The sequence below is a fragment of the Rhincodon typus genome, chromosome 37, assembly GCF_021869965.1.
Source record: "Rhincodon typus isolate 14 chromosome 37, sRhiTyp1.1, whole genome shotgun sequence".
Taxonomy (NCBI): Eukaryota; Metazoa; Chordata; class Chondrichthyes; order Orectolobiformes; family Rhincodontidae; genus Rhincodon; species Rhincodon typus.
Window position 1 is genome coordinate 5,691,129 of NC_063368.1, and position 26,782 is coordinate 5,717,910.

General features: G+C 45.5%; 1 protein-coding gene across 2 annotated transcripts in view; it reads left to right on the forward strand.

Moving 5' to 3' along the window:
* Window positions 1-25,566, forward strand: part of csdc2a (cold shock domain containing C2, RNA binding a) — a 64,920-nt gene extending 39,354 nt beyond the window's left edge. The window contains exons 3-5 of one of the 2 annotated variants that reach the window (XM_048617511.1): window positions 9,585-9,784; window positions 20,450-20,572; window positions 24,723-25,566. In XM_048617511.1, coding sequence (XP_048473468.1) covers window positions 9,609-9,784; window positions 20,450-20,572; window positions 24,723-24,885 — 462 coding nt within the window. In that variant the 5' untranslated portion in view covers window positions 9,585-9,608 and the 3' untranslated portion in view covers window positions 24,886-25,566. The remainder of the gene's footprint in view (window positions 1-9,584; window positions 9,785-20,449; window positions 20,573-24,722) is intronic. The other variant, XM_048617512.1, reaches the window with a different exon arrangement.
* Window positions 25,567-26,782: the final 1,216 nt, after the last annotated feature.

Consider the following 26,782-nt stretch of genomic DNA (forward strand, 5'->3'; position numbering starts at 1 on the left):
CAGAGTTAACGTTTTGGGTCCAGTGACCCTTCCTCAGAACTTCCTCACTGGACCCGAAACGTTAACTCTGTTTTCTCCTCCACAGATGCTGCCGGACCTGCTGAGCTTTTCCAGCAACTTTGTTTTTGCTCCTGATTTACAGCATCCGCAGTTCTTTTGGTTTTTATTGAGAAGCTCATCTGGTTCATGATTAATTTAGGGAAGGAAACTGCCATCCTTACCTGGTCTGGACTACATGTGACTCCAGACCCATAGCTATGTGGTTAACTCTTAACTGCCTTCTGGGCAATTAGGGATGGACAATAAATACTGACCTGGCCAGCGATGCCCACATCCTATGAACAATTACAAAACATTTTTCTGCCATTTTCATTGGGTACAGTCACTTGTTTATTATCTGTTTGTCTTTGCTTTCGGCCCCTCCCCTCACCCAACACTCTCTTTTTGTCCTTATATATTTTATTGTCTCTCTTATTGTCCCTCAGGCTGAGCCTTAGAGCCATACAGTCATACAGCTTGGAAACACACCCTTCAGTCCAGCTAGTCCAAGCCAACCATGTCCCCAAACTAAACTAGTCCCATCTGCCTGCGTTAGGCCCATGTCCCTTAAAACCTTTTCTATTCATGTACTTATCCAAATGTCTTTTAAATGTTGTAACTGTACCCACATCCACCATTTCCTCTGGCAGTTCGTTCCATACATGAGCTACTCTCTGTGGAAAACATTTCCCCTCATGTCTTTTTTAAATCTTTCTCCTCTCACCTTAAAAATATGCCCCCTACTTTTGAACTCACCCACCTTAGGGAAAAGACTTTTGCTATTCACTTTATCAATGCCCCTCGCAATTCTATAAAACTCTGTAAGGGCGCTCCTGAACCTCCTACGCTCCAGGGGAAAAGACCCAGTCGATCCAGCCTCTCCTTATAACTCAAACCCTCCAGTCCAGTAAATCTTTTGTGCGCCCTTTCCAGCTTAACAACAACTTTCCTATAACAGGGTGGCCAGAACTGCACATGGTGCTCCAGAAGTGGTCTCACCAATGTCCTGTACAGCTGCAACATGACGTCCCAAATCCTACGCTCAGTGCTCTGACCAATGAAGGCAGGTGTGCTAAATGCCTTCTTCACCACTTTGTCCACCTGTGACACCACTTTCAAGGAACTATGTACCTGCGTCTGTTCGACAGCACTCCCCAGGAAGGTAAAGCACATAAGAAAGGTTATAAACAAACACATAGAGAAAAATGTTAGCCTTGTCCTCCTGGTGCTGGGTAAAGCTGTGTCTGGGAGGCCAAAACGTGGCTGAAACTGGAGGGTCATGGTGACAAGATTGCCAAACCATTTCTGTCATTCTCCCTGGGCCATGAAATGTGGTAGTTTGCACCCCCTGCTCACTGTTTATGTGGCATCTCCAAGTACAATTTTCGCTTGGGCTGCTACTTTACTTCAGGGTGGGAGGGATATTGAAGGCTGAGGTTGAACTGCACCAGGTTGGTTCACAATCCTTGGGGGATGCCTGCTGCAGAATTGGGAGCCTTTTAACTGTCACGTTTATAAGCTGCTGCCAACTTTAACTGTCGTAATTAGTTGCTGTTAAATGTTTTTAATGCAATGTTTGATTATAAGGCTCTGTCCTTAAAATGGTAAGTAACCATTAAGTTGACCAGCACTGTGTAAGCATGTACATGCATTAGAATACTTTCTCCACTGGATGAAGTCCTCTTCTGCATTATACAATACGGAGAATCTGATATGAATCTGTGTACGAGGTCTCATGGTTTGATTTCCATGTTGATATAATGTCTGGATATCTGATGAGACTTTGATGCACTTCCAGTATCCACTAGATACAGAACTAATGAATATACTAATACTAACAATCTTTTAACTATTCATAGATCTGTAAAAGTAAGAGAGTAGGCATTCAAACTCCCCTTGAAATCATTTTGCTCTTACCAGCTGGTAGAACTGTCAATCAAACGCAGCCATTCATAAAGCTTCTATGCACCTAACATTTAAAAAAAAAGCCATTGAGAAACTACTTTGAAGAGAGAAACTTTATTACAAGCTCATAAAACAATCGAACAAACATAACAGTCTTCTTCACAGCTGTATAAACAAGGCTGTTTGTTAGTATAGCCAAAAATTCACAATGGGATTCTATAGCCATCTGTTCCACTAAGTAGTCCAATTATGAATGCCTTGACAGGCTCCAAATCTTACTAGTGTATTCAGCCCTTTAGGGAATATTGATACAGTTGTGAAGGAGTAAATTGGCTTTGCTTGATTGACACTTCTTTTACCTTGTAATAAACATTTATTTCTCCATTTACCTGTTGGTTATTTGGACAAGATCAGGAGAGACTAAGTTGATTCAAAGTTTCTTGTCTAATGTGAGTATGAATGGCTAAAGTTAACAAAGAACAAAGAAAATTACAGCACAGGAAGAGGCCCTTCAGCCCTCCAAGCCTACACTGACATGCTGCCCATCACAACTAAAACCCCCTACCCTTCTGGGGACCGTATCCCTCTATTTCCATCCTATTCATGTATTTGTCAAGACGCCCTTTAAAAGTCACTACAGTATCTGCTTCCACTACCTCCCCCGGCAGCGAGTTCCAGGCACCCACCACCCTCTGTGTAAAAAACTCTACCTCGTACATCACCTTTAAATCTTACCCCTCGCACCTTAAACCCATGGCCCCTGGTACCTGACTCTTCCACCCTGGGAGAAAGCTTCTGACTGACCATTCTGTTCATGCCCTTCATAATCTTGTATACCTCTATCAGGTCGCTCTTCAACCTCTGTCGTTCCAGAGAGAACAACCCAAGTTTCTCCAATCTCTCCTCATAGCTAATGCCCTCCATACCAGGCAACATCCTAGTAAATCATTTCTGTACCCTCTCCAAAGCCACCACATCCTTCTGGTAATGTGGTGACCAGAATTGAACACGATATTCCAAGTGTGCCCCAAGTAAGGTTCTATAAAGCTGCAACATTACCTGCCAATTTTTAAACTCAATGCCCCGGCCAATGAAGGCAAGCCTTCTTGATTACCTTCCCCACCTGTGTTGCCACTTTCAGTCACCTGTATACTCAGATCCCTCTGCCTATCAGTATTCTTAAGGTTTCTGCCAATTACTGTATATTTTCCATCTGGATTAGAGCTTCCAAATTGCATTAACTCACATTTTTCCAGATTAAACTCCATCTGCCATGTCTCTGCCCAAGTCATCAACCGATCTATATCCTGTTGTATCCTTTGACGGTCCTCATTGCTATCCACAATTCCACCAACCTTTGTGTCATCAGCAAACTTACTAATCAAACCAGTTACATTCTCCTCCGAATCATTTATATATACTACAAATAGCAAAGGTCCCAACACTGATCCCTGAGGAACACCATTAGTCACAGCCCTCCATTCAGAAACACACCCTTCCACTGCTATCCTCTGTCTCTATGACCACGCCAGTTTTTTTTATCGATCTTGCAAGCTCACCTCTGACCCCGTGCAACTTTACCTTCTGTATCAGTCTGCCATGTGGGACCTTGCCAAAGGCCTTACTGAAGCCCATGTAAACAACATCGACTGCTCTACCCTCATCGATCATTTTCGTCACTTCCTCAAAAAACTCAATCAAGTTAGTGAGACCAACCTCCCCTTCACAAAACCACGTTGCCTCTTGCTAATACGCCCACTTATTTCCAAGTGGGAGTAAATCCTATTTCAAAGAATCCTCTCCAATAATTTCCCTGCTACTAACGTAAGGCTCACTGGCCTGTAATTAGCTGGATTATCCTTGCCACCCTTCTTAAACAAAGGAACAACATTGGCTATTCTCCAATCCCCTGGGACCTCCCCTGTAGCCGGTGAGGATACAAAGATTTCCCTCAAGGCCCCAGCAATTTCCTCCCTTGCCTCTCTCAGTATTCTGGAGTATATCCCAGTAGGCCCTGGGAACTTGTCTACCTTAATGTTTTTCAAGACCCCCAATATCTCCTCCCTATTGATCTCAAAACCAACTGTCTACACACCCTTCCCCAGACTCATCATCCACCAAGTCCTTCTCTGGGGTGAATACTGACACAAAGTACTCATTTAATACCTCACCCATTTCCTCTGCCTCCACACATAAATTCCCTTCCCTGTCCTTGAGTGAACCAACCCTCTGCCTGGCTACCCTCTTACTCTTTATATATGTATAAAAAGCCTTGGGATTTTCCTTAATCCTGTTGGCCAATGACTTTTCATGATCCCTTTTAGCCCTCCTGACTCCATGCTTAAGTTTCTTTTCACTTTCCTTGTATTCCACCCTTGCTTCAGGTTTTCCCAGCCTCCTAGCCTTGATAAATGCTTCTTTTCTTTTTTTGACTAGGCTCACAGTATCTGTCATTATCCAAGGTTCCCTAAACTTACCATACTTATCCTTCATATTTACAGGAATGTGCCGATCCTGAGTTCCCAGCAACTTACACTTGAAAGCCTCCCACATACGAGATGTTGATTTGCCCTCAAACATCTGCCTCCAATCTACATTCTTCAGTTCCTGCCTAATATTGTTGTAATTAGCCTTCCCCTAATTTAGACCTTCACCTTACAACTACACTTCTCGTTATCCATCAGTACCTTAAAGCTTACTGAATTGTGATCACTGTTCCCAAGCTGCTTCCCGACTGAGATGTTGACCACCTGGCCAGGCTCATTCCCCAGTAGTAGGTCCAGTACAGCCCCTTTCCTGGTTGGACTATCTTCATACTGTTTCAAGAAATCCTCCAGGATGCTCCTTACAAACTCTGCCCCATCCGAGCCCCAAGCACTAAGTGAGACCTCGTCAGTATATGGGAAGTTAAAATCACCCACGACAACAACCTTGTTACTTTTACATCTTGCCAAAATCTGCCTACATATCCATTCTTCTGTCTCCTGCTGGCTGTTGGGAGGCCTATAGTAAACCCCAAACATTGTGATTGCACCCTTCCTGTTCCCGAGCTCTACCCATATTGCCTCGCGGTATGAGTCATCCGAGCCTCCCACAACACAGCTGTGATATTCTCCTTAACAAGTAGTGCAACTCCCCCACCCCTTTTACATCCCCCTCTATCCCGCCTGAAACATCTGTATCCTGGAACGTTAAGATGCTAATCCTGTCCCTCCCTTAACCAAGTCTCTGTAATAGCAACAACATCATAGTTCCAAGTACTAATCCAAGCTCTAAGTTCATCTGCCTTACCGGTTACACTTCTCGCATTGAAACAGATGCACTTCAGTGCACAGGACCTGCTTCGTTTCACAACCACACCCTGCCTGCTCTTCCTCTGAGTCTTACTGGCCCGATTCTCTTGTTCCCTTTCAGTCAATTCACCTTTGCACTGGTTCCCACTCCCCTGCCAAACTAGATTAAATCTTCCCGAGAGACACCAGCAAACCTCCCAGCCCGAATATTTGTGCCCCTCCAGTTTAAATGCAACCCGTCCTTCTTGTACAGGTCCCACCTGCCCTGGAACAGATCCCAGTGGTCCAGATATCTGAAACTCTCCCTCCTACACCATCTGTTTAGCCATGTCTTGAGCTGTACTATCCTCCTATTTCTAGCCTCAATGGCACTGGGCACAGGGAGTAATCCCGAGATTACAACCTTGAAGGTCCTGCTCGTTAACTTTCTACCTAACTCCCTGAACTGTTGCTGCAGGACCTCGTCACTCATCCAACCCATGTCGTTAGTACCAATATGTACCACAACCTCTGGCTGATCACCATCTCCCTTCAGAATGCTTTCTGCACTTTCAGAGACATCCTGGACCCTGGCACCAGGGAGGCAACACACCATCCTGGAGTCTCTTTTACGTCCACAGAAAAGTCTATCTGTACCCCAAACTATAGAGTCCCCTATAACTACTGCTCTGGTGCTCTTTGTCCTTCCCTTAAGAACAGAGCCGGCCATGGTGCCACTGTCTGGCCGCTGCTGCTGTTACCCCCATGATAGGTCATCCCCCCACCAAAAGTATCCAAAATGGTATAGTCGTTAGAGAGGGGGACAACCACAGGGAATTCCTGCACTGCCTGCCTGCCCCTTCGAGCGGTCACCCATCCGTCTGCCTGCACCTTCGGTCACCGCATCTCTAAAACTATTGTCTATGACGCTTTCCACCACCCTTGTGCTCCTAACTGCATTGGATTGCCGCTCCAACCGATCCATGCAGTCTGCGAGGAGCTGCAATTGGGTGGACTTCCTGCAGATGTTGTCATCTGAGACACTGGAAGTGTCACGGATCTCCCACATCTCACAAGTGCAACACTTAACCCCACTGACTGACATTTCTATCTCCAATTTAGCTGAAAATTTATTAAACACTTACCCTTACTTATTGCTGCAAATACTTGAGGTAGGTCTCACTCACCTTCCCAGGATGCTTTCTGAATCTCTTCCTTTCCCTTGCTTCTGGTCTACATTTGATAGTTTTTTGAGCTCATTATGATTTTTTTCAAGGGCATTTTGAATGTCTCTTTGCTTATTTGGAAGTTTTATGAGCCTTTTAGCGTTATTATATAGCTCATTGCTTCTGTACCTAGTGGGTGCTGAAAGATCAAGATGAAGAATGAATGGTAGGTTTGGAAGGTTTGTGGAGGTATGGAAACAGATATAGGGGTGTATGGAATGTTGAGAAGGGATATGTAAGGCTTTGTGTAGATTTGGGAGATGGCCAGTGGGTTAGAGGATGAGAGTGAGTGCTAGGGGCCCTAACAGCCATGAATAGAATGGACCAATGTTCCAGTACAGAGAGGCAGGGCTTCTAGACTCCCATGCTGCCTCAGGCCTGTTTTGAGAAGCAGAATCCCTAGTTCACCCTGCCTCCTCGAGAGGAAAATTCCCAATGAATAGGCTGATGTTCTGAAGTGGGTAACATGACTTTAGGAAATAGCCCAACCTGCAGGTGCCATTGCTGAGGGGATACAGAGGCTTTTTGTATCACCATGACTCTGCTTTGTGTGTGTGTTTCTCTATGTTTGTCTCACTCTCTCTTCTTCCCACACCCATCCTATTTTTTCTTTCTTTGGCCTTTGTTTACTCTCTGTCTCTCTCTTCTCTCTCTCTTGGTGTCTCCTTTCATGTCTCATTCTTTCTTTGTCTGTCTTTCTCTTTCACGCTCTCTCTCTCTTTCTTAGTCTCTCGGTTTCTCGCTCTCTGTGTCTCGCTCTCTCTCCCTCTCTGACTCCGTCTCTCCCTCTCTGTGTCTCTCCCTCCATGTCTCTCAGTCTCTCTCTCTCTCTCTTTTTCTCTCTCTCTCTCTCTTTTTCTCTCTCTCTCTCTGTCTCTCTCACTTGGTCTTTCTTTCTCTCTCTGTCGTTCAGTGTCTCTCCTGTGTGTGTGTCTCTCTCTATTTCTCTGTTCCTGACTCTCTCTCTCTCTCTCTGTCTGAGTCTTTCCCTCTCCCCCCTCTGTGCCTCTCTCTCTCTTTCTCTCTGTCTCTCAGTCTCGCTCCCTTTCTGTGCCTCTCACTCTTTCTCTCCCCCTGACTCTCAGTCCCTCTCTCTCTGTCCCGTCTCTCTCTTTTTCCCTCCCCCTGTCACTCTCTCTCTCTCTCTCTCTCTGTGTCTCTCTCTCTCATTCTCTCTCTCTTTCCCTCCCGCTGTCTCTGTCTCTCTAGCTGTAATTGGATCAGCTTAGAAAGACTGTCAGCGATATCTCTGTCGTTTCCAACCCTTTGTTACCCTGGAGCTTCCAGGTATGAGTCAGGATTTACCGACAGAAATACAGGAACTGGGACAGTTCATGTGACAAAACCTCCAGGAATCCATCCGATAACATTCCTGATTTTAGTGCAGGAGAGTTTAGTATGGACCTTAGTCCCCTGCTTTCTGGCAAATGAGTTGGAGCCAAGGTAGGGGTAAGGCACAAACATAGAGATGTACAGCACAGAAACAGACCCTTTGGTTCAACTCGTCCATGCTGACCAGATATCCTAAATTAATCTAGTCCCATTTACCAGCATTTGGCCCATATCCATCTAAACCCTTCCTATTCATATACCCATCCAGATGCCTTTTAAATGCTGTAATTGTACCAGCCTCCACCACTTCCTCTGGCAGCTCATTCCATACACGCACCACCTTCTGTGTGAAAAAGTTACCCCTTGGGTCCCTTTTTAATCTTTCCCCTCTCACCTTAAGCCTATGCCCTCTAGTTTTGGACTCCCCCACCCTGGGAAAAAGACCTTGTCTATTCACCCTATCCACGACTCTCATGGTTTTATAAACCTCTATAAGGTCACCCCTCTCAACCCCTGACGCTCCAGGGAAAATAGCTCCAGTCTATTCAGCCTCTCCCTATAGCTCAAACCCTCCAACCCTGGCACCATCCTTGTAAATCTTTTCTGAAATCTTTAAAGTTTCACAACATCCTTCCTACAGCAGGGAGATCAGGTTTGCATGCAATCTTCCAAAAGTGACTGAACCAATGTCCTGTACAGCTGCAACATGACCCTCCCAACTCCTATACTCGATGCACTGACCAATGAAGGCAAGCGTACCAAACATTGCTTTGTAAGTGATGACATGAGATTGTGTAATTATAACACATTGATCCAGCCAGCACTCAGTCTTACCCAATGGGCATTTCCCTGGCAGGTCTTGGCAAGTCTACCCACATGCAGCACTGTCTCATTGTTAGAAACTGAATAGTAGGCCCCTGAATACCAAATGCTGGTGCTCAGTGTGTTTTGTTAGTTGTACTGATGAGGTCAATGATACATGGGTGGAGGAGATTGATTGAGTATCTTGAGTACAAATAAAGAGAGACCATTAGAACACTGAGTGAGTAGCTCAGTGGCAGACACTGCATTCTGTGAATAAATTAACTATCAAGAAAGTGGTCCAGTTTCAAATTTCACCATCCACGTTGGGATCTGTTTAGTGCTTGACTATCTCCCTGGGGGCTGTCACTGAGTTTACAGTGGGCCCAACGTGAGCAAACTGGATCCTGGTCTAGGGCACTGGTCTGTTTGGCTTCATGTGTTATTTCTAGGTCTCTTTCTGTCTTTCCCTCTCTGTCCCTCTCTCTCTCTCTCTGTCTCTCAGTATCCCTCTCTCTCTTGGTCTCAATGTCTCTCACTGTCTTGGTCTCGATGTCTCTCTCTCTCTGTCTCTCTGTATCCTTCACTCGCTTGGTCTCATCTCTCTCTCTCTCTCTCTCTCGGTCTCTCTGACAGGTGATCAGTCAGAGGTGGGTTAGTGGAATTCACAGGGAAATGAGTCAGTGCCAATGATGTGCAATAGTGGCAAAGGCACAAAGGCCTTGCAGGTTGGGTGTCAAAATTACTGGAGCAATGGAAACTTGGCTTCAGAGAGGTTTAATTGAGCGAGCAGCAGAGAGAAATAGCAAAAAGTGGACAGTCCTAGAGACTCAATAAGGATTTGGATAATTGAAGGACAAAGCCCTTGAGCACCTCCAAGTAGTCACCTATAGGGGAGCGACAGGACAGGGGTGTAACTCCACTCCAGTGAGGATGATGAGTGATAGGGGCAGGGAGGGGAGCAAGAGCAAATTGGATTCTAACATTGGCCCCTCTCATTCTGTCCCAGACAGGAATCCTCACGAGAAGCACCATGTCATCGGAACAGGGGGAGATGTCACCCTCACAGCCACCTCAGTCCCTCAAATCGTCAGTGTCCCCGCCTCTATCATATCTCCGTGACAATATCAAAACATGGGAACGGAACAGCTCTCTCCTGGTGGATCTGCCCAGTCCCCTCCCTACCAAACGCACCCGCACCTACTCTGCGTAAGTACTCCCAGTGCACAGCGAGAGGCTTTTACTGATGACCCTTCTCTATCATTGATCAATAGGTGTGCTTCACTTTGGAGTAACACTTTATTAAATGGATGTTAAATACTTTGTATGCTTAAAATAATGCACATAACAGGGGCCTTTCAATGTGTTACAGTTCTGTAGAGATAGTTTTCAGTATCTTGGCCCTTTACAAATCCAAATCCTCATTGCAATCTGCAACAGTTATCATGAGACCATTAAACCATCAGATATAGGAGCAGAAGTAGGCCATTCAACCCATCGAGTCTGCTCCACTGTTCAATGAGATCTTGACAGATCTGATAATAGAGTCATGGAGTTGTACAGCACAGAAACTGACCCTTTGGTTCAACTTGTCCATGCCAACCAGATATCCTAAATTAATCTAGTCCCGTTTGCCAGCATTTGGCCCATATCCTAACCCTTCCTATTCATGTACCCATCCAGATGCCTTTTAAATGTTGTATTTGTACCAGCCTCCACCATTTCCTCTGGCAGCTCATTCCATACACGCACCACCCTCTGTGTGAAAACGTTGCCCCTTAGGTCCCTTCTATATCTTTCCCCTCTCACCTTAAACCTATGCCACCTCAACTCCACTTTCCTGCTTCTCCTGCATAACCTTGATTCCCTTACTGATTAAAATTCTGCCTATCTCAGTCCAGAATGACCCTACTTAATGACCCAGTCTCGACAGCCCTCTGTGGTAAAGAATTCCACAGATTCACTCCCCTCTGGGCGAAGAAATTCCTCCTTATCTCTGTCTTAAATGGGTGACCTCTTATTGTGAGATTATGCCCTCTGGACCCAGACTTTCCCACATGAGGACACAACCTCCCCATTATCTATCCTGTTGAATCCCCTAAGAATCTTGTATGTTTCAATGAGGTCACCTCTCATTCTTCTAAACTCCAATGTGTTCGGGCCCAATCTACTCAAACTCTCCTCACAAGTCAGACACTCCATAGCAGGGATCAGCCTGGTGAGCCTTCCCTGGACTGCCTCCAGTTCCAGTAAGTCTTTCCTTAGATAATCTGGGATTAAGAATCTAATGATGACCATGAAACTGTTGCCGATTGTCAGAAAAAACCATCTGGTTCGCTAATGTCCTTTAGAGAAAGTTATCTGCCGTCCTCAACCGCCCTGGCCTACATTTGACTCCAGACCCACAGCAATGTGGTTGACTTTCAACTGCCTTCTGACCAATTAGAAATGGGCAATAAATTACCGGCTAGATTTGATTGCTAGCTTTTTGTGACTCATGGACGAGACTCCCAAATCCCTCGTTTCTGTAGCTTTCTGCAGTCTTTCTCCATTTAAAAATATTCAGCTCCTCTTTTCTTGCTGCCAAAGTGAATCTCGTTTTCCCACGTTGTATTCTATCTGCCAATTTCTTTTGCCCATTCACTTAACTTGTCTATATCACTCTGCAGACTCTTCTGTATTCATCTCACACCGGCCACAACCTACTTCACAGTGTCTGACAAAATATTAACGTACAATTTCATACAAGGAGAACTTATTTCAACTTGTCCCTTCTCTAGCTGTAGTCGCAAACATTCTTAATTTTAAGCTGTTTTTCCTGTTGGGCTAATGAGATCAGTGCAAGTGTAGCATTGTTGTATTTATTTAAAGCTGAAAGAAAATACAATTCTGAGACAGTTATTGTCAAACGTACAGTAACAAGCCAAAGAGACAATGGAGGAGTACTGCACATGCCAGCAGCCAAAAGTAACGTTGAACAGGTAGAAAAGAAACTAAAAGATACCAGTCATTAAGGGGTGTCTCTCTAGTCAGCAACACTGCAATGTAATGAAGGTGAAAATCTAACAGCTCTGTCGGGGAATGCAGGGTCATTACCTGGATCCTGAGCCATTTGAAAGGAGAGGTTTACCAAAAGCGATGTTGCTGCTTTAAAAAAAATTAACTGTTCATGTGCTAGGAAACCTGGCTTGGAGCCTCAATGTGGCAAAATAGTATTTCCACTGGAATGGTGTTTACTCACTGCAGGGTCAGACCATGGAGCACCTCGCCATTAATCGTACATCGCGTGACTCAGTCAGAACCCCTCACTCACCAAAGAACCCCTCAGTAACCCCTCAGTTTACCATGTCCCCTAATATTCTCCACCCATTCCATTCTTCCTCATACCTCATTAGGACCCTCATGCACCCCCATGTATCCTTCATATCCCCCATGTATCCTTCATATCCCCCATGTCTCCTCCATATCCCCCATGTATCCTCCACATCCCCCATGTATCCTCCATATCCCCCATGTATCCTCCATATCCCCCATGTATCCTCATATCCTTCATATCCCCCATGTATCCTTCATATCCCTATGAGTCCTCCATATCTGCCACAGTCCTCCATATCCGCTATGAGTCCTCCGTATCCCCCCTATATCTGCCATATCCCCCATGTATCCTCCATACCCGCCATATATCCTCATATCCACCATGTATCCTCACATGCCCTACGTATCTTCCATATCCCCCATGTATCCTTCATATCCCCAATGTATCTTCCATATCCGCCATGATTCCTCCATATCCACCATGATTCCTCCATATTCGCCATGAGTCCTCCATATCCACCACAGTCATCCATATTCGCTATGAGTCCTCCATATCCGCCACAGTCCTCCATATCTGCCATGAGTCCACCATATCCCCATGTATTCTCCATAAGACCATAGGAACAGGAGTAAGCCATCAGCCCCTTGAGCCTGCTCCACCAATCAAAAGGATCATGACTGCTCTGACATTCCTTGTGTCTAATCCTGCCCTTTCCCTGTTGCCCTTAATTTTCCGAATGATCAAGAATCTATCTCTCTCAGCATTAAATATGCACAAAGAACTCTGCCCCCACAGCTCTTTGTGGCAAGGAGTTCCAGAGACTCTCAACCCTCTGAGGAAGAAATTCCTCCTCATCTCAGTCTTAAATTGGCGCCCCCTTATCCTGAGACTATGCTGCCTGGTTCTAGACTCTCCAATGAGGGGAAAAGTCCTCTCAGCATTGACCCTGTCAAGCTTCTTAAGAACCCTATATATTTCAATGAGGTCACCTCTCATTCTTCTAAACTCCAGTGAGTAGAGTCCCAACCTGTTAAGCTTTTGTTCCTAAGGCAATGCCTCCAGACTGGGGATCATCCTAGTGAACCTTCTCTGAACTGCCTCCAATGAAATTATACCTTTACTTAATTAAGGGGAACAAAACTGCTCACTGTACTCCAGATGTGGTTTCTCCAGCACCATGTACAGTTGCAGTAAGACTTCCTGACTCCTTATTTCGAGAGGGTTGGAGTATAAGGGCCAACATTCCCTTACCCTTCCTGATTACCTGCTAGCTTTCTGAGTTTCATGCACAAGTCCCCCCCAAGTCCTTTTGTGTTGCAGCTTTCTGCACTTTCTCTGCATTTAAATAAATTTATATTCTTTTGTCTCTCTTCTGAAATGAATAACTTTGTATTTTCCCACATTATACCCCATTTGCCAATTTCTTGCCCACTTACTTAACCTACCAATCTCTCTCTTTAAACTGTTTGTATCCCTCTCACAACCTGCCTTTCTACATATTTTTGTGTCATCTGCACATTTGGCTACAATACATTTGCTTCCTTCCTTCAAGACATTGAAAATATATTGTAAACGGTCCCAGCACTGATCGCTGTGGAACCCCACTGGGTAACAGGTTGCCAATCTGAAACAGAACCCTTCACCCCACTCACGGTTTCCTGCCCCAGTAGCTATTTCTCTATCCATGCCAATTTCCTATCTCCAACACCATGGGCCCTTATCTTATGACTTAACCTTTTGTGAGGTATCTTGTCAAATGCCTTCTGAAACTTCAAATACAACACATCTACGGGTTCCCCTCTATCCATTCTGGTTGAGTCTTCCTTGAAAAACTCTAATAAATTAATCAGACATGAACTCCCTTTCATGAAGCCATGGTGACTCAGCTCGATTGGATGATACTTTTCTAAATGTTCTGCTATTTCTTCCTTTATAATTGATTCCAATACTTTTCCAACAGTCAGCCTATATTACCTGCTTTTTGCCTCCCTTCATTTTTGAGTAATGGTGTTATATTAACAGTTTTGTAATCCATTAGAACTTCTCCGAAATCAAAGGGTTTTTGAAATATTACAACCAAAAAGTTCCCTATCTCCGTAGCTACTTCTTTTAGGATCCTAGGATGCAAACCATGAGCACCAGGGAACTTATCTGCCTTTAGCCCCATTCATTTGTCTAATCCTACTTCTCTAGTGATGGTGATGATACTTAATTCCTCCCCCATACTCTTTAGTATCAGTGGGATGTTTGAAGTATATTCCACTGTAAAGACTGCTGCAAAATGTTTGTTTAACTCCTCTGCCATTTCCTTATTCCCCAAAACCATCTCCCCAGATATATTTTCTAAAGAGCCTATGTTCACTTTGACCTCTCTCTTCCTTCTTAGCTTTTTAAAGAAGCTGTTATTGTCAGTTTTTATGTTCCACACTAGTTTGCCCTGAGTTTAGTTTCTGTATCTTTATTATCTTTTAGTCCCCTTTTGCTGGATTCTGAATTTATCCCAGTCTTTAGAATCATGGAATCCCTACAGTGTGGAAGCAGACCATTCAGCCCTTCATGTCCACACCGACCCTCAGAAGAGCATTCCCACCCCACCATATCCCTGTAACCCTGCATTTCCCATGGCTAACCCCACTAGCCTGCACATCCCTGCACACTATGGGCAATTTAGCCTGGCCAATCCACCTAACCTGCACATCTTTGGGGCTATCACTAACTTTTGCCTCCTTACATGTTTTATCTTTCAACTTGATACTCTTAACTTTCTTGGATAGCCATGCTTGGTTTATCCTGTCTTAGAATTTTCTTCCTTGCCAGAAGTTATTTTTGCTGGGAATCATGAACTATCTCCTCAAGTGTGTACCACTTCTTTCTTACTGCCATTCCCAAGGCCACTCAACCAGTAGCCATTATGGGCAGACCTTGGGAGCCATACCTTTGAAATGGAGATGAAAATAAATAAACTAAACTAAATCACATTCTGAGATATCTTTAACACTTGACAGAGAGGGAGAACCCACGGGTTCGGGAACAATTGGAAAGGCAGTCGAGGAGCCGGGCAGGCACGAAGAACCAGATGGCCTACTCCTGCTCCTGGTTCTTATGTTTGGGACTGTCACACCCCCCTGAACTTTATGCGCCACTGGACCTGACTTCCTGTCAACCGTGCCTCTTACCCATCCAGGGCCATTCCCGTGGTCCCTACACCAAACATCTTCCTCTGAAGTAAACTGTCTCTCTCGCTTAGTGGGGTCTTGTTTCCGGCGTTGCCATTCCTGATGCTGTTTCACCCTCTCCCAACAAGGTCCGGGAAGATCAGATTTAACTTGGTGCGGAGTCTTGTTCCCATTAGTAACTCTGCTGGAGCTATCCCTATAGTTGCATGACGGGTGATTCCATAATCAAATAGGAACTGGGACAGTTTGAAGTGAGGCCATAGGCTGTTTCTTTAAGCCCGCCTTCAGAGTCTGAACTGCTCTTTCTGCCAGATAACTGAATGATGGATGGTTTGGAGCTCTCCTTGTATGATGAATGCCATTTGACTTTAGGAAACACTGAAATTCCCTGCTCTGAAATGATGGCCCATTATCTGTGACCAACACTTCCACAAGTCCGTGTATTGTGAAAGATGCACGTAGTTTATTTTATTGTCGCCCCCGTGTTTGACAAATGAACTCTGTGCACATCTGGCCACTTTGAGTGGGCGTCCACAATGACTAAGAACATTGAACCCACGAAAGGACCTGCATAGTCAATGTGTAACCAGGCCCGGCCAACCCACGAATGTGTGGGTGCTGCTGCCATACTTTTTGTCCCTGTGGGCACTCTGGGCAGTGCCCCACCAACACGGCTATGTCGGCAGCCAATCCTGGCCACCAGACGTAACTTCTCGCCAACGTCTTCATTTTGGACACCCATGGATGACCCTGGTAGAGTTCAATCAGTATCTAACGGTGACCTTTGCTCAGGACAATCACTCTTTTCCCCTTAATAATATACCATCCTCTACTGTGATCTGGCCTCTTTGAGTCAAAAAGGTTTCAGTTCTCTTTGTGACGGTCCTTTGGTTTCCCCCCATCACTATGAGTAGCAGTGCCTTGTCATAGATTCATCAAGTCATACAGCACAGAAACAGTATTGGAAAAAAGTATTGGAATCAATTATAAAGAAAGAAATAGCAGAACATTTAGAAAAGTATCATCCAATCAAGCTGAGTCACTATGGCTTCATGAAAGGGAGTTCATGTCTGATTAATTTATTAGAGTTTTTCAAGGAAGACTCAACCAGAATGGATAGAGGGGAACCCGTAGATGTGTTGTATTTGGAGTTTCAGAAGGTATTTCTGAATACCTTCAGTTTTGCCAGGATGGGATCTTTCTGTGCCCAAAGTCTGATATATTCAGCTGTGATCGGGAGTGTGTCCAGAAAATTTAAAACTATTACAGACTCTTCCCGCGATAGTACCACCGGTGGTGTATCTGTCTGCAGGAGGCAGCTCAATGCATGCGTATTTGCTACTTGGCCTCCCGGATGGTGTTCCAACTTGTTATTGTACACACTCAGACTAAGCGCCCGCTGCTAAATTCAACCTGAAGCTATGAGCAGCAGTGCCTTGTCATAGAGTCATCAAGTCCTACAGCACAGAAACAGACCCTTCGGTCCAACCAGTCCATGCCGAACATAATCCCAAATTAAACTAGTCCCACCTGCCTGCTCCTGGCCCACATCCCTCCAAACCTTTTCTATTCATGTACTTATCCAAATGTCTTTTAAATGTTGTAACTGTACCCACATCCACCGCTACCTCAGGAAGTTCATTCCACACACGAACCACCCTCTCTGTAAAAAAATTTCCCTCTCATGTCTTACTTAAATCCTTCTCCTCTCACCTTAAAAATGTGCCCTCATGTCTTGAAATTCCCCACCCTAGGGAAAAGACACGTACCATTGTCCTCCTTAAGTAGACCTAGTAGAGGTTTATCATCCGTTATTATTACAAATTTAGATCTATAAAGATATTGGTGGAACTTCCTGACTCCAAATATGACCACCAAACCTTCCTTCTCTATCTGGGCCTATTTACGCTCTGCACTAACCAATATCCTGGATGTGTACGCTATTGGGCATTCTGCCTCTACGTTTACTCGTGAGACAATTAACATTGTGTGGGCCTCGCAGAATTGTGGGATTGCTCCCTGGTCAACATGCAAGATGGCCTTGGCCACTTTGAAAGTCTCCAGACCTTCCTGGAAAAACCTCCAGATCTTTAATTAGGACTTCACTCAGGCAGCCATTTTCTAATTGAACGATGTTGAGCCAATCAGGGTGAATCTTTCTCAACCAATCAAGCTTGGGCCCGAGCCTTTTACTACAATCAGTGGTAACTGAGCCAGATGCTTCTCATAAGAGACCGGAACTGGAGATGTACCATTAATCTGTAAACGTTCCCCGGTTTAAGTTCTCAGTCTGGCTAACGGTTGGAGTCCAGAGTGAATTTTGTTAAAGCCTGGTTTTGCCATCACAGAAACAGCCACGCCCACTATCAACCTCCATTAGAACCAGGTGACCATTTAACCAGACGTTTCTTTTGATTGGTTCTGATTTGGATGTTGCTAAGCCAATTAATTGTTCTAAACCAGATGTAGGTGAGCTTTCCAGGGTGTGCATTCTCCTGGATACTGGCCTATGAGTTCTCTTACTCCATTCAGGCCTAGTGGATCTCTTTAACCATCTCGAGGCCACATACCAGCAGCAACTACAATGGCTCACCGGCCCGGATCCTGGAGAAATTGTTAACCATTTGGCCGAGGCTTGGCTTTGTTTTGGGGTTTTGCTGTGGGCTGACCCAGAGTCCCTCTGTTCAAGATATGTCCTGTGTGAGGCTGTGCAACTGCCTTTACTAAAGTGGTGATCCTCAAACTCAGTCAGACTGGCAACGGTATGCATTTCAATCGAAATACCCTGTAACTCATGCTGCACTTGCCACATTTTCCAATGATAAAGTCCAGTTGTGGTGCCTGTTTGAAGTCCAGTTGGGCTTCAGCTAGTGGGTGCTTTTGCATGGTCGCATCATTAATCCCATTCTCGCCACCTCTGAAATAACTGCACAGAGGCCAGTATCCCATTACCAAGCCTCCTTTTATTTACACATGGAGAGCCCTTGACACTGATGAAACTCCCTCAGAGCCAGCTCACAGAGTGAGCAGAATCCCTGATGCTCCTGTTTATATCCATCAGCCAGGGCTCCCTGATGGGACCAGGTTAACAGCCCCAATGAGGGAACTCATATTCTATGAGGTCCACCTGACTGACCTTGTTACAATCACTACACCACGGACCAGAGGGTATAATCTCAAAATAAGGGGTTACACGTTTAGGTCAGAAATGAGAAGGAATGTTTTTGCTCCCAGATGGTATGAACCTGCACAGAATTCTTTACCACAAACGGCATTTAAGGTTGGGTTGTTAAGTATACTTAAGGCTGAGATAGATAACTTTTTAATCAGTGATGGAATCGAGGGTTATGGGGAAAGGGCAGGTCAGTGAGTCATGGAGTCATAGTGTCATACAACACAAAAACAGACCCTTCGGTCCAACTAGTCCATGCTGACCAAGTTTCCCAAACTAAACTAGTCCCATTTACATATGTTTGGCCCATATCCCTCTAAATCGTTCTTATTCATGTACCTGTCCAAATGTCTTTTAAATGTTGTAACTGTACCTGCATCTACCACTTTCCTCTGACAGTTCATTCCACACACAAACCACCTTTTGTTTGAAAAAGTTACCCCGACGTCTTTTTTAAATCTTCCTCCTCTCACCTTAAACCTACGCCCTCTGGTTTTGAACTCCCGCACCCAAGGGAAAAGTCCTTTTGCTATTCATCTCCTCATGATTTATAAATCTCTATAAGGTCACCCCTCAACCACCTATGCTCCAGTGTAAAAAGTCCCAGCCTATCCAGCCTCTCCTTATAACTCAAACCCTCCGTTCCCAGCAACATCCTGGTAAATCTCTTCTAAACCCTCTCCAGCTTAATAATATCCTTCCTATAGCTGGGTGACCAGTACTCCAAAAGAGGCCTCACCAATGTCCTATACAACCTCATAATGGGACTTTTTTGCTGTCTCAAGTCTACACACCAGCAGCAACTACAGTGGTTATCTGGCCCAGATCCTGAAGAAAATGTTAACCATTTGGCCGAGGCTTGGCTTTGTTTTGAAGTTTTGCCTATATTCACATTTAATGGCTCTATACTCACAGGTCTGAGCAATGAAGGTAAGCATGCTAAATGCCTTCTTAACCACTCTGTCTACCTGTGACGCAACATTCAAAGAACCGTGAACCTGACTATTCTGTTTGACAACCTACCAAGGGCTCTACCATTAACGTTATAAGTCCTGCCTTTGTTTGTTTTAACCAGAATGCAACATCTTAAACTTTTTTCCAAATTAAACTCCATCTGCCACATCTCAGCCCATTGGCCCAATTGATGAAGATCCCCTTGTAATCTTAGATAACCTTCTTCACTGTCCACCATACCACCAACTGGATAATCAGATCAGCCATTGATCTCATTGAATGGTGGAGCAGACCCGATGGGCTGAGTGGCCTGCTCCTACGTGTAATGCTCTATTGGCATGATACACATGACAGCAAAGACCATGAGACTGACTGGGAATTAGGATTAACTCCTGCGAGGTGCTAGGCTGCTCTGTCGTCAATTCCATCCGAGATTTAAGGCGCTCCTCAGTATTAACCCTTTCCTGTCTGTACACAATACAGAAACCTATTTTCTACGCCCTTGTCCACATCTGCTCTGTGCATGAGGAGAGAGCCTTTGGGGCCACTGGTGGATCTGCTGTGAGCCCACACTCTAAGACCCACACACCATCAGCCCTTGCTTCAGCAATAAGGGAAGCTGGATTGTAAACAGGAGCGGGAACCCCTGGTTGATGATCGGCTCTCCGTCCCCAGGAATAACGGGAACAATTCCAGCATCTCCTAATCTCACCTGGCCAAACAGGATCCTTTCTTATTGGCTTGGCTTCCACACTGCAAAACGAAAAAAAACCTCTCTTTATCCAAGTGGATGGGATCTGGAACACACTGCCTGTTAGAGGGGTGTAGGCAGATTCAAAAATACCTTTCCAAATAAATAACTTCCTGAAGGTTAAAAACATAGAACAACGGATGCTGGAAATCTGAAACTAAAAACACTAATAGCTGGAGAAACTCAGGAGGTCTGGCAGCACCTGTGGAGAGAGGAACTGAGTTACATGAGGCCAGTTCCAATCAGGGCGTCACTTGACTCGAAACGTTAACTCTGTTTCTCTGCTGCCAGAGCTGCTGAGTTTCTCCAGTGTTTTGTGCTTGTAGGAATACAGTGAAGGGGATTGGGACTAACTGGGAATGCTCATCTAAAAAGGGACGGCACAGATCTGAGGGGTTGAATGGCCCTTTTCTGTGCTGCATTGTTCTGCAATTTGACAGGGTGGTTCAGGTTTGTTCCCCAAGACTGGTATTCACACTGTTCACACCGGCCTTTCCTGTTCCAGCTCAGCTCGGGCTAATCTTGGGCCTCTTTCGAAGGGAAAATGCAAGTGTTTCTCCAGGTCACAGGGTCACGGCTTCATTACACCCATGGATGGGAAAGAGGACATCTTTGTACACATCTCTGAGTGAGTAACGGCAATGTCAAACCATCTTACGTTTAACGTATCTATAGCTGTGGGATAAGAGACAGTTAGGAGACTGGCGTGGGGAGGAGTAGTAACTGGAGGTTCTCATCAGTTCAGATCTGGAGACTATGATCAGTTTATTCATACAGTGAGGGAGGAGGTTTGCAGTCAGCTGTTTGTATCAATATGACTGAGCGGTTTGTGAGTCTACCAGTAGGATGCAGCCTTGGACATGGTTCAGTCTCATCTGAGGTTCTGAGGAAGGGTCACCGGACCCGAAACGTTAACTCTGTTTTCTCCTCCACAGATGCTACCAGACCTGCTGAGCTTTTCCAGCAACTTTGTTTTTGTTCAGTCTCATCTCCCCCTGGGGCAAGAAGCAAGCTACCCTGGAAGGCTAAATTCCACTTGGATCAGTCACTCCGCTGAACTGAAAGAAAATACATGTTTCAAAAAGCCGTGCATTTATATAGCATCTTTGACAACTGGGAAGTCTTGCATTGCCTCCTGCTGAGCCAGAAACATAGGAATGTAAAATGTAGGAATAGAGGCAAGCCATTCGGCCCATTGAATCTACTCAGCCAATTAATGAAATCATGGCCTATCTGATAATCCCCAACCCCAATGTCCTGCCTGACCCCAGATTCTCTGGTTTTGACTCCCACTACAGGGTTGGGTGACTGAGGAGCTGTGTTCATAATGAGGCCAAACAGGTAGAGCATCCCATTCAGTCCATTGAGTCTGCATCGACTCTCTGAAAAGGAGTCCTCCACCCTAACCCATAGGTAACCCGCCTAGCCTGCATACTATGGATAATTTAGCATGGCCAATCCACCTAACCTGCACAACTTTGGACTGTGGGAGGAAACCGGAGCACCCGGAGGAAACCTGCACAGACACGGGGAGAATGTGCAAACTCCACATAGACAGTCGCCCGAGGGTGGAATTGAACCCAGGTCCCTGGTGCTGTGAGGCAGCAGTGCTAATCACTGAGCCACCGTACCAATATCAGGCAGTTGGAAAGGGACCAATTCTCGGTCCATGAGATGGAAGGAAGTTTGGAAACTCTACATCATGCTCCACTCTCCAACACACATCTGGCCAACATGTGATTGCAAATTGAGCCAATGCCACAGGTACCATTAGGGCCCTAACTCCGAGCAAGGAACGTGGTGACAAACCGACACAGATGGAAACCTTTAAAGTTTTGGCAAAGATCTGTAGCTCGGGTTGTGGGTGAGATTGTTGACTTGCTCACCGAACTGGCTTGTTTTTGTTCAGATGTTTCGTCACCATGCTAGGTGACATCGTCAGTGAGGCATCCGATGAAGCGATGCTATTCTACTCTGCTTGGAATTTATACTGTATGGTCCTTATGGCGAGTACTGTCATTTCCGGTTTTGATCTGTATTGGTTTATATATGGGGTCCAATTCTATATGTTTGTTGATTGAAGTATGGGTGGAGAACTATGCCTCTAGGAATTCCCGTGCGTGTCTATGTTTGGCTTGGGCTACTATGGTTACCTTGTCCCAGCTAAATTGATGGCCTTCATTGTCTGAATGTACAGATATTAAGGAGAGTTCATCATGCCGTTTTGCTGCCAGTTGATGTTCATGTATTCTGATGGCTAGTTTCCTTCCTGTCTGTCCGAGGTAATGTTTGTGGCAGTCATTGCATGGTATTTTGTAAACCACATTGGTTCTGCATGTTGTGGGAATGGGAATTCCTAGAGGCATGGTTCTCCACCCATACTTCAATCACAAACATATAGAATTGGACCCCATATACAAACCCATACAGATCAAAATCGGAAATGACACTACTCACCATAACGGACCGGACAGTAGAACAACATCACTTTATCGGAGGCCTCGCTGTCACCTCGCATGGTGACGAAATGTCTGAGCGAGAACAAGCCAGCTCGGCGAGCAAGTCAACAACCTCACCGATGGAAACCGATGACCAGCTCAGGGTGGACCTTCAGCCACGATTGAGGCAGCAATGCATCTCGGAGCAGAGCACAGAGAGTGGACTCTTACAATCCCCAGAGAACATTTCAGCCATTTACAGCCTGGCTGATAGTGAGGAAGACAGTGATATAGTGGGAAGGTCACTGGACCAGTCACCCAGGGGACAGGCAGACGTGCTGGGAGAATGTGGTTGACTCTGATATGCCTGCTGGGCAATAAATGCTGTCTAGCCAGCGACGGCCCACATCCCATGATGAATAAAGAAAAAAATAAAAATTGGTTCAAATCCTGCCATGGCAGCTGGTGGAATTTAAATTCAATAAATTAAAACCCTGAAAGATGAAACTTGTCTTGGCCACAACTTGAACAAGAACATGCTGCTGTACTGCAGAAAATGTGGTGGATAGTTCCGAGCGAGCTTTCACAGGTGAAAATACAGACGTATTTTGTTTTTGTCATGTTTATTGAGGGATAAGTAATGGCACCAGGGGAATTCACCCTGCTCCTCTTTAAGATCATGCCAGGGGACCTTTGGCATCTCCCCGAGTTGCAGATAATATCTGGATTTAATATCCCAGCCGCCTTGTGGTTCTTCTGGCAGTACAGCACTCCCCTACGCCACCCCACCTCTGTCAAACAAACTCTAGTGTCCTCCTTGAACCACGCGCCATAGGCACTTGGACAGAGATCTCCCGTGAGATCGATGTTAATGGACTGGGCACTGTGCTCCAGTAGCTCAAAATGGCACCATGGATCTGCCTCACCCTTCGAGTCACAATGTCTTAATAACGGGGCAGCGAGGCGACAGAGAGGGAAAGAGATGGAAGCAAATCCCACACCCGGGATCCCACTGCCTCATGGAACATCCTGCCCCCTTGAGCCAGTCAGTAATCAGCCTGTCCAATCACATTGGAGACTCACGGCAGAAGCTTGAGACCCTGAGTCAACGTCATTCTCAAATCAACGGTCACTGTTTATCCCTGAATAAACTAAAAAAAATACTCATTTACAACCACACTGTGGTTTGTGGGAGCTTGCTGTGTACAACATGGCTGCCACTTTTCCTCCATGACTACACAAGTAAAGGGATTTTGATGGGAAAGCACGTTGGGATCAGTTGAGGTGACGGAAGGTGCCGTATCCATCAGAGATGAGTGAGCCCCCAGGGGAGGACTGGGCAATGTATCTGCAATTCACAGCAAACCATTCCTTTGGGTGCTGTCTCATTGCAATGTTTATCAAATTGATGAGGACCATTTCAGCACCCAGCCACACCTTCAAAAAGTGAAAAACAGTGGATGGTGAAACCGAAAACTAGAACTGAGAAGGCTGGAGGATCTCAGCAGGTCTGGCAGCAACTGTGGAGAGAGCGAAACAGAGTCAACATTTCGAGTCTGATCTGCCTCTAGTTCAGAATGGAGAGGGGCTGGAATGTGGTTTTTATGCTGCTGGGAGAGGGGGGAGGAAGAGGAACAAGAGGAACAAGTGGAACAGATACTGAGTGTATCGAGAGCAAAAGGCAATAAAGGTGGCAAAGGAAGGATAGAGGTGAAAAATAGGTGATAATGAGAGGTGTGTAAGGGAGAATGTGGGCCCACACTGTTAAAAGCAAAAACCAACAAGACATGGACGATGTTGGGAGGGGTTTCTAAACAAAACAGAAGACAGAAATGATTCTCTGACTTTATTGAACTCAGTGTTGAATTGGGAAGGCTGCACGCACCTCAGTAGAAAATTCCTCCAGATGGTGTTAAGCTAAGAACTTTCTAGCTTCATCTTTGGAGGCGAGTGGGGAAAGAGGAGAAAGATTTAAGAAGGACCTGAGGGGCAACTTTTTTAAACAGAGAGTGGTGCGAATATGGAATGAGCTGCCAGAGAAAGTGGTTGAGGCAGGTACAATAGCAACATTTAAAAAAACATTTGATAGGTACATGGATGGGAAAGGTTTAGAGGGATATGCGGGCAATTGGAACTAGCTGAGTGGGCACCATGGTCAGTTTGGGCCGAAGGGCCTGTTTCCATGCTGTATTACTCTATGACTCTATGAGTCATTTTCAATTTGAAGTGTTATTTCATCTTGACTCTCCACATTCTGTACGTTACTTTTGCCTTGTGATATATGATGTCCATCAGGGTCCAGTGCTTTGACCAGCCTTCCCAATCTTTCTTTTCTTCCAGCATTGAGGGGGAGTACGTGCCGGTGGAAGGTGACGAGGTCACATACAAGGTCTGTGCCGTCCCACCCAAGAACCTGAAGTACCAAGCGGTCGAGGTGGTCATCACCCACCTGGCACCGGGCACCAAGCACGAGACCTGGTCTGGGCAGATTGTTAACTCCTGAGGCAGGCCGGGCCTTGGGGGCTCAGGCCCTGTCAACGGGGCCTTCGAAATGAAACAAAACATTCAACGACGGTAATTGTGGGGAAGATTATGTGATTTGTGAGCCGTGTGTTGTTATTTAATGGTTCGGGATTTTAAAAAGATTTACACACAAAACAGAGCAGAGTTCCCACCAGGCTGGGGAAAGGGGTATGATCATGGCTGTTTATTTTTGTTTTTATTTATTTTCGCTAAAGTTCACTCGCACCGTTGGCCGTGAACTATTTCTGCTTCATTACAGAGTCTGGATCAGACTATTCCCCTGGAGGTATGTTCAGTGGGAGATAGTAGTGTAATGCTAATGTCACTGGCTTAAAGCAATCTGAATACCCAGCCAAAAGTCTCCTGGGGTTGGTGGAATTGAAATTCAATGAAAAAATTGGGAATAAAATCTAGTGTACTGGTGACCACGAATCTATGTTCAATAGAAACCCGTCTGGTTCACTAATGTCCTTTAGGAAAGGAAGTCTGCCATCCTTACCTGGTCTGGGGCCTACATGTAACTCCAGACCACAAAAATCTGGTTGACTCTTTGTGGAATCCCTCCAGCATGGAAGTAGGCCATTCAGTCCATCCTTACCCTCCAGACAGCATCCCACCCTATCCCTTTAACCCCACATTTCCCAAGATTAACCCACCCAACCTGCACACTACAGGCAATTTAGCATGGCCAATCTATCCTAACCTGCACATCTTTGGACTGTGGGAGGAAACCGGAGCACCTGGAGGAAACCCACACAGACACAGGGAGAATGTGCAAACTCCATACAGACAGTTGCCCAAGGCTGGAATTGAACCAGGGCTCCTGGTGCTGTGAGGCAGCAGTGCTAACCACTGAGCCACCGCATCACCCTAACTGCCCTCTGAAATGGCTGAGCAAGCCATTGTGCTCAAGAGTAATTAGAGATGGGCAATAATTTCCGGTAATGTCCACATCCCACAAATGATATTTTAAAACGTCACCTTGTTTTACTTCCCAATGATAGGGAGGGCTCATTTTAACTTTAACACAAATTTCTCACAATCAGGCGCCATAGGGCAGGGTAAGGCTGTTCAACTCCTTGAGCCCATTCTGCTTAGCTGAGTAATAACATTGTTTATCTTGACTCCATCATCCTACCTGGATTGTTTCGATATTTTAACATTCTGACCTCACAAAAATCTATCAGTTTGGACACTTTCAATTGAGCCCCGACTGAACAGAAGAAGAGGTCAGGAATTCCACTACCCTTTCTTTTTCACTATGTAGTTCACAGGACCTGGGCATCACTGGCGGGGCCCAGCATTTATTGCCCGTTCCAAGTTGCCCCTTGAGAAGGTGGTGGTGAGCTGCCTTCTTGAACCACTGCAGTCCACCTGCTGTGCGTGACCCACAATGCCCTTAGGGTGGGAATTCCAGGATTTGGACCCAGCGACAGTGAAGGAACGGCGATATATTTCCAAGTCAGGATGGTGAGTGACTTGGAGGGGACCTTGGTGTTCCTATGTATCTGCTGCCCTTGTCCTTCTGGATGGAAGTGGTCGTAGATTTGGAAGGTGCTGCCTGAGGATCTTTGGTGAATTTCTGCAGTGCATCTTGTAGATGGTACACACTGCTGCAACTGAGCGTCGGTGGTGGAGGGAGTGGATACTTGTGGATGTAGTGCCAATCAAGCGGGGGCTGCTTTGTCCTGGATGGTACCACATTCCTTAGGGATTGACAGAGCTGTACTCTTTCAGGCATGTGTGAATAGTGTTTGTGTGAGCAAACACTTCCCAACCCTGAATCCACCGGCTCTGATTCAAAGCTTCTGCCTCTTTGTTCTGGATAATCCTCTCCATAGCAAATAGCTTCTCTCCATCAAATCCTTCAGTCTTAT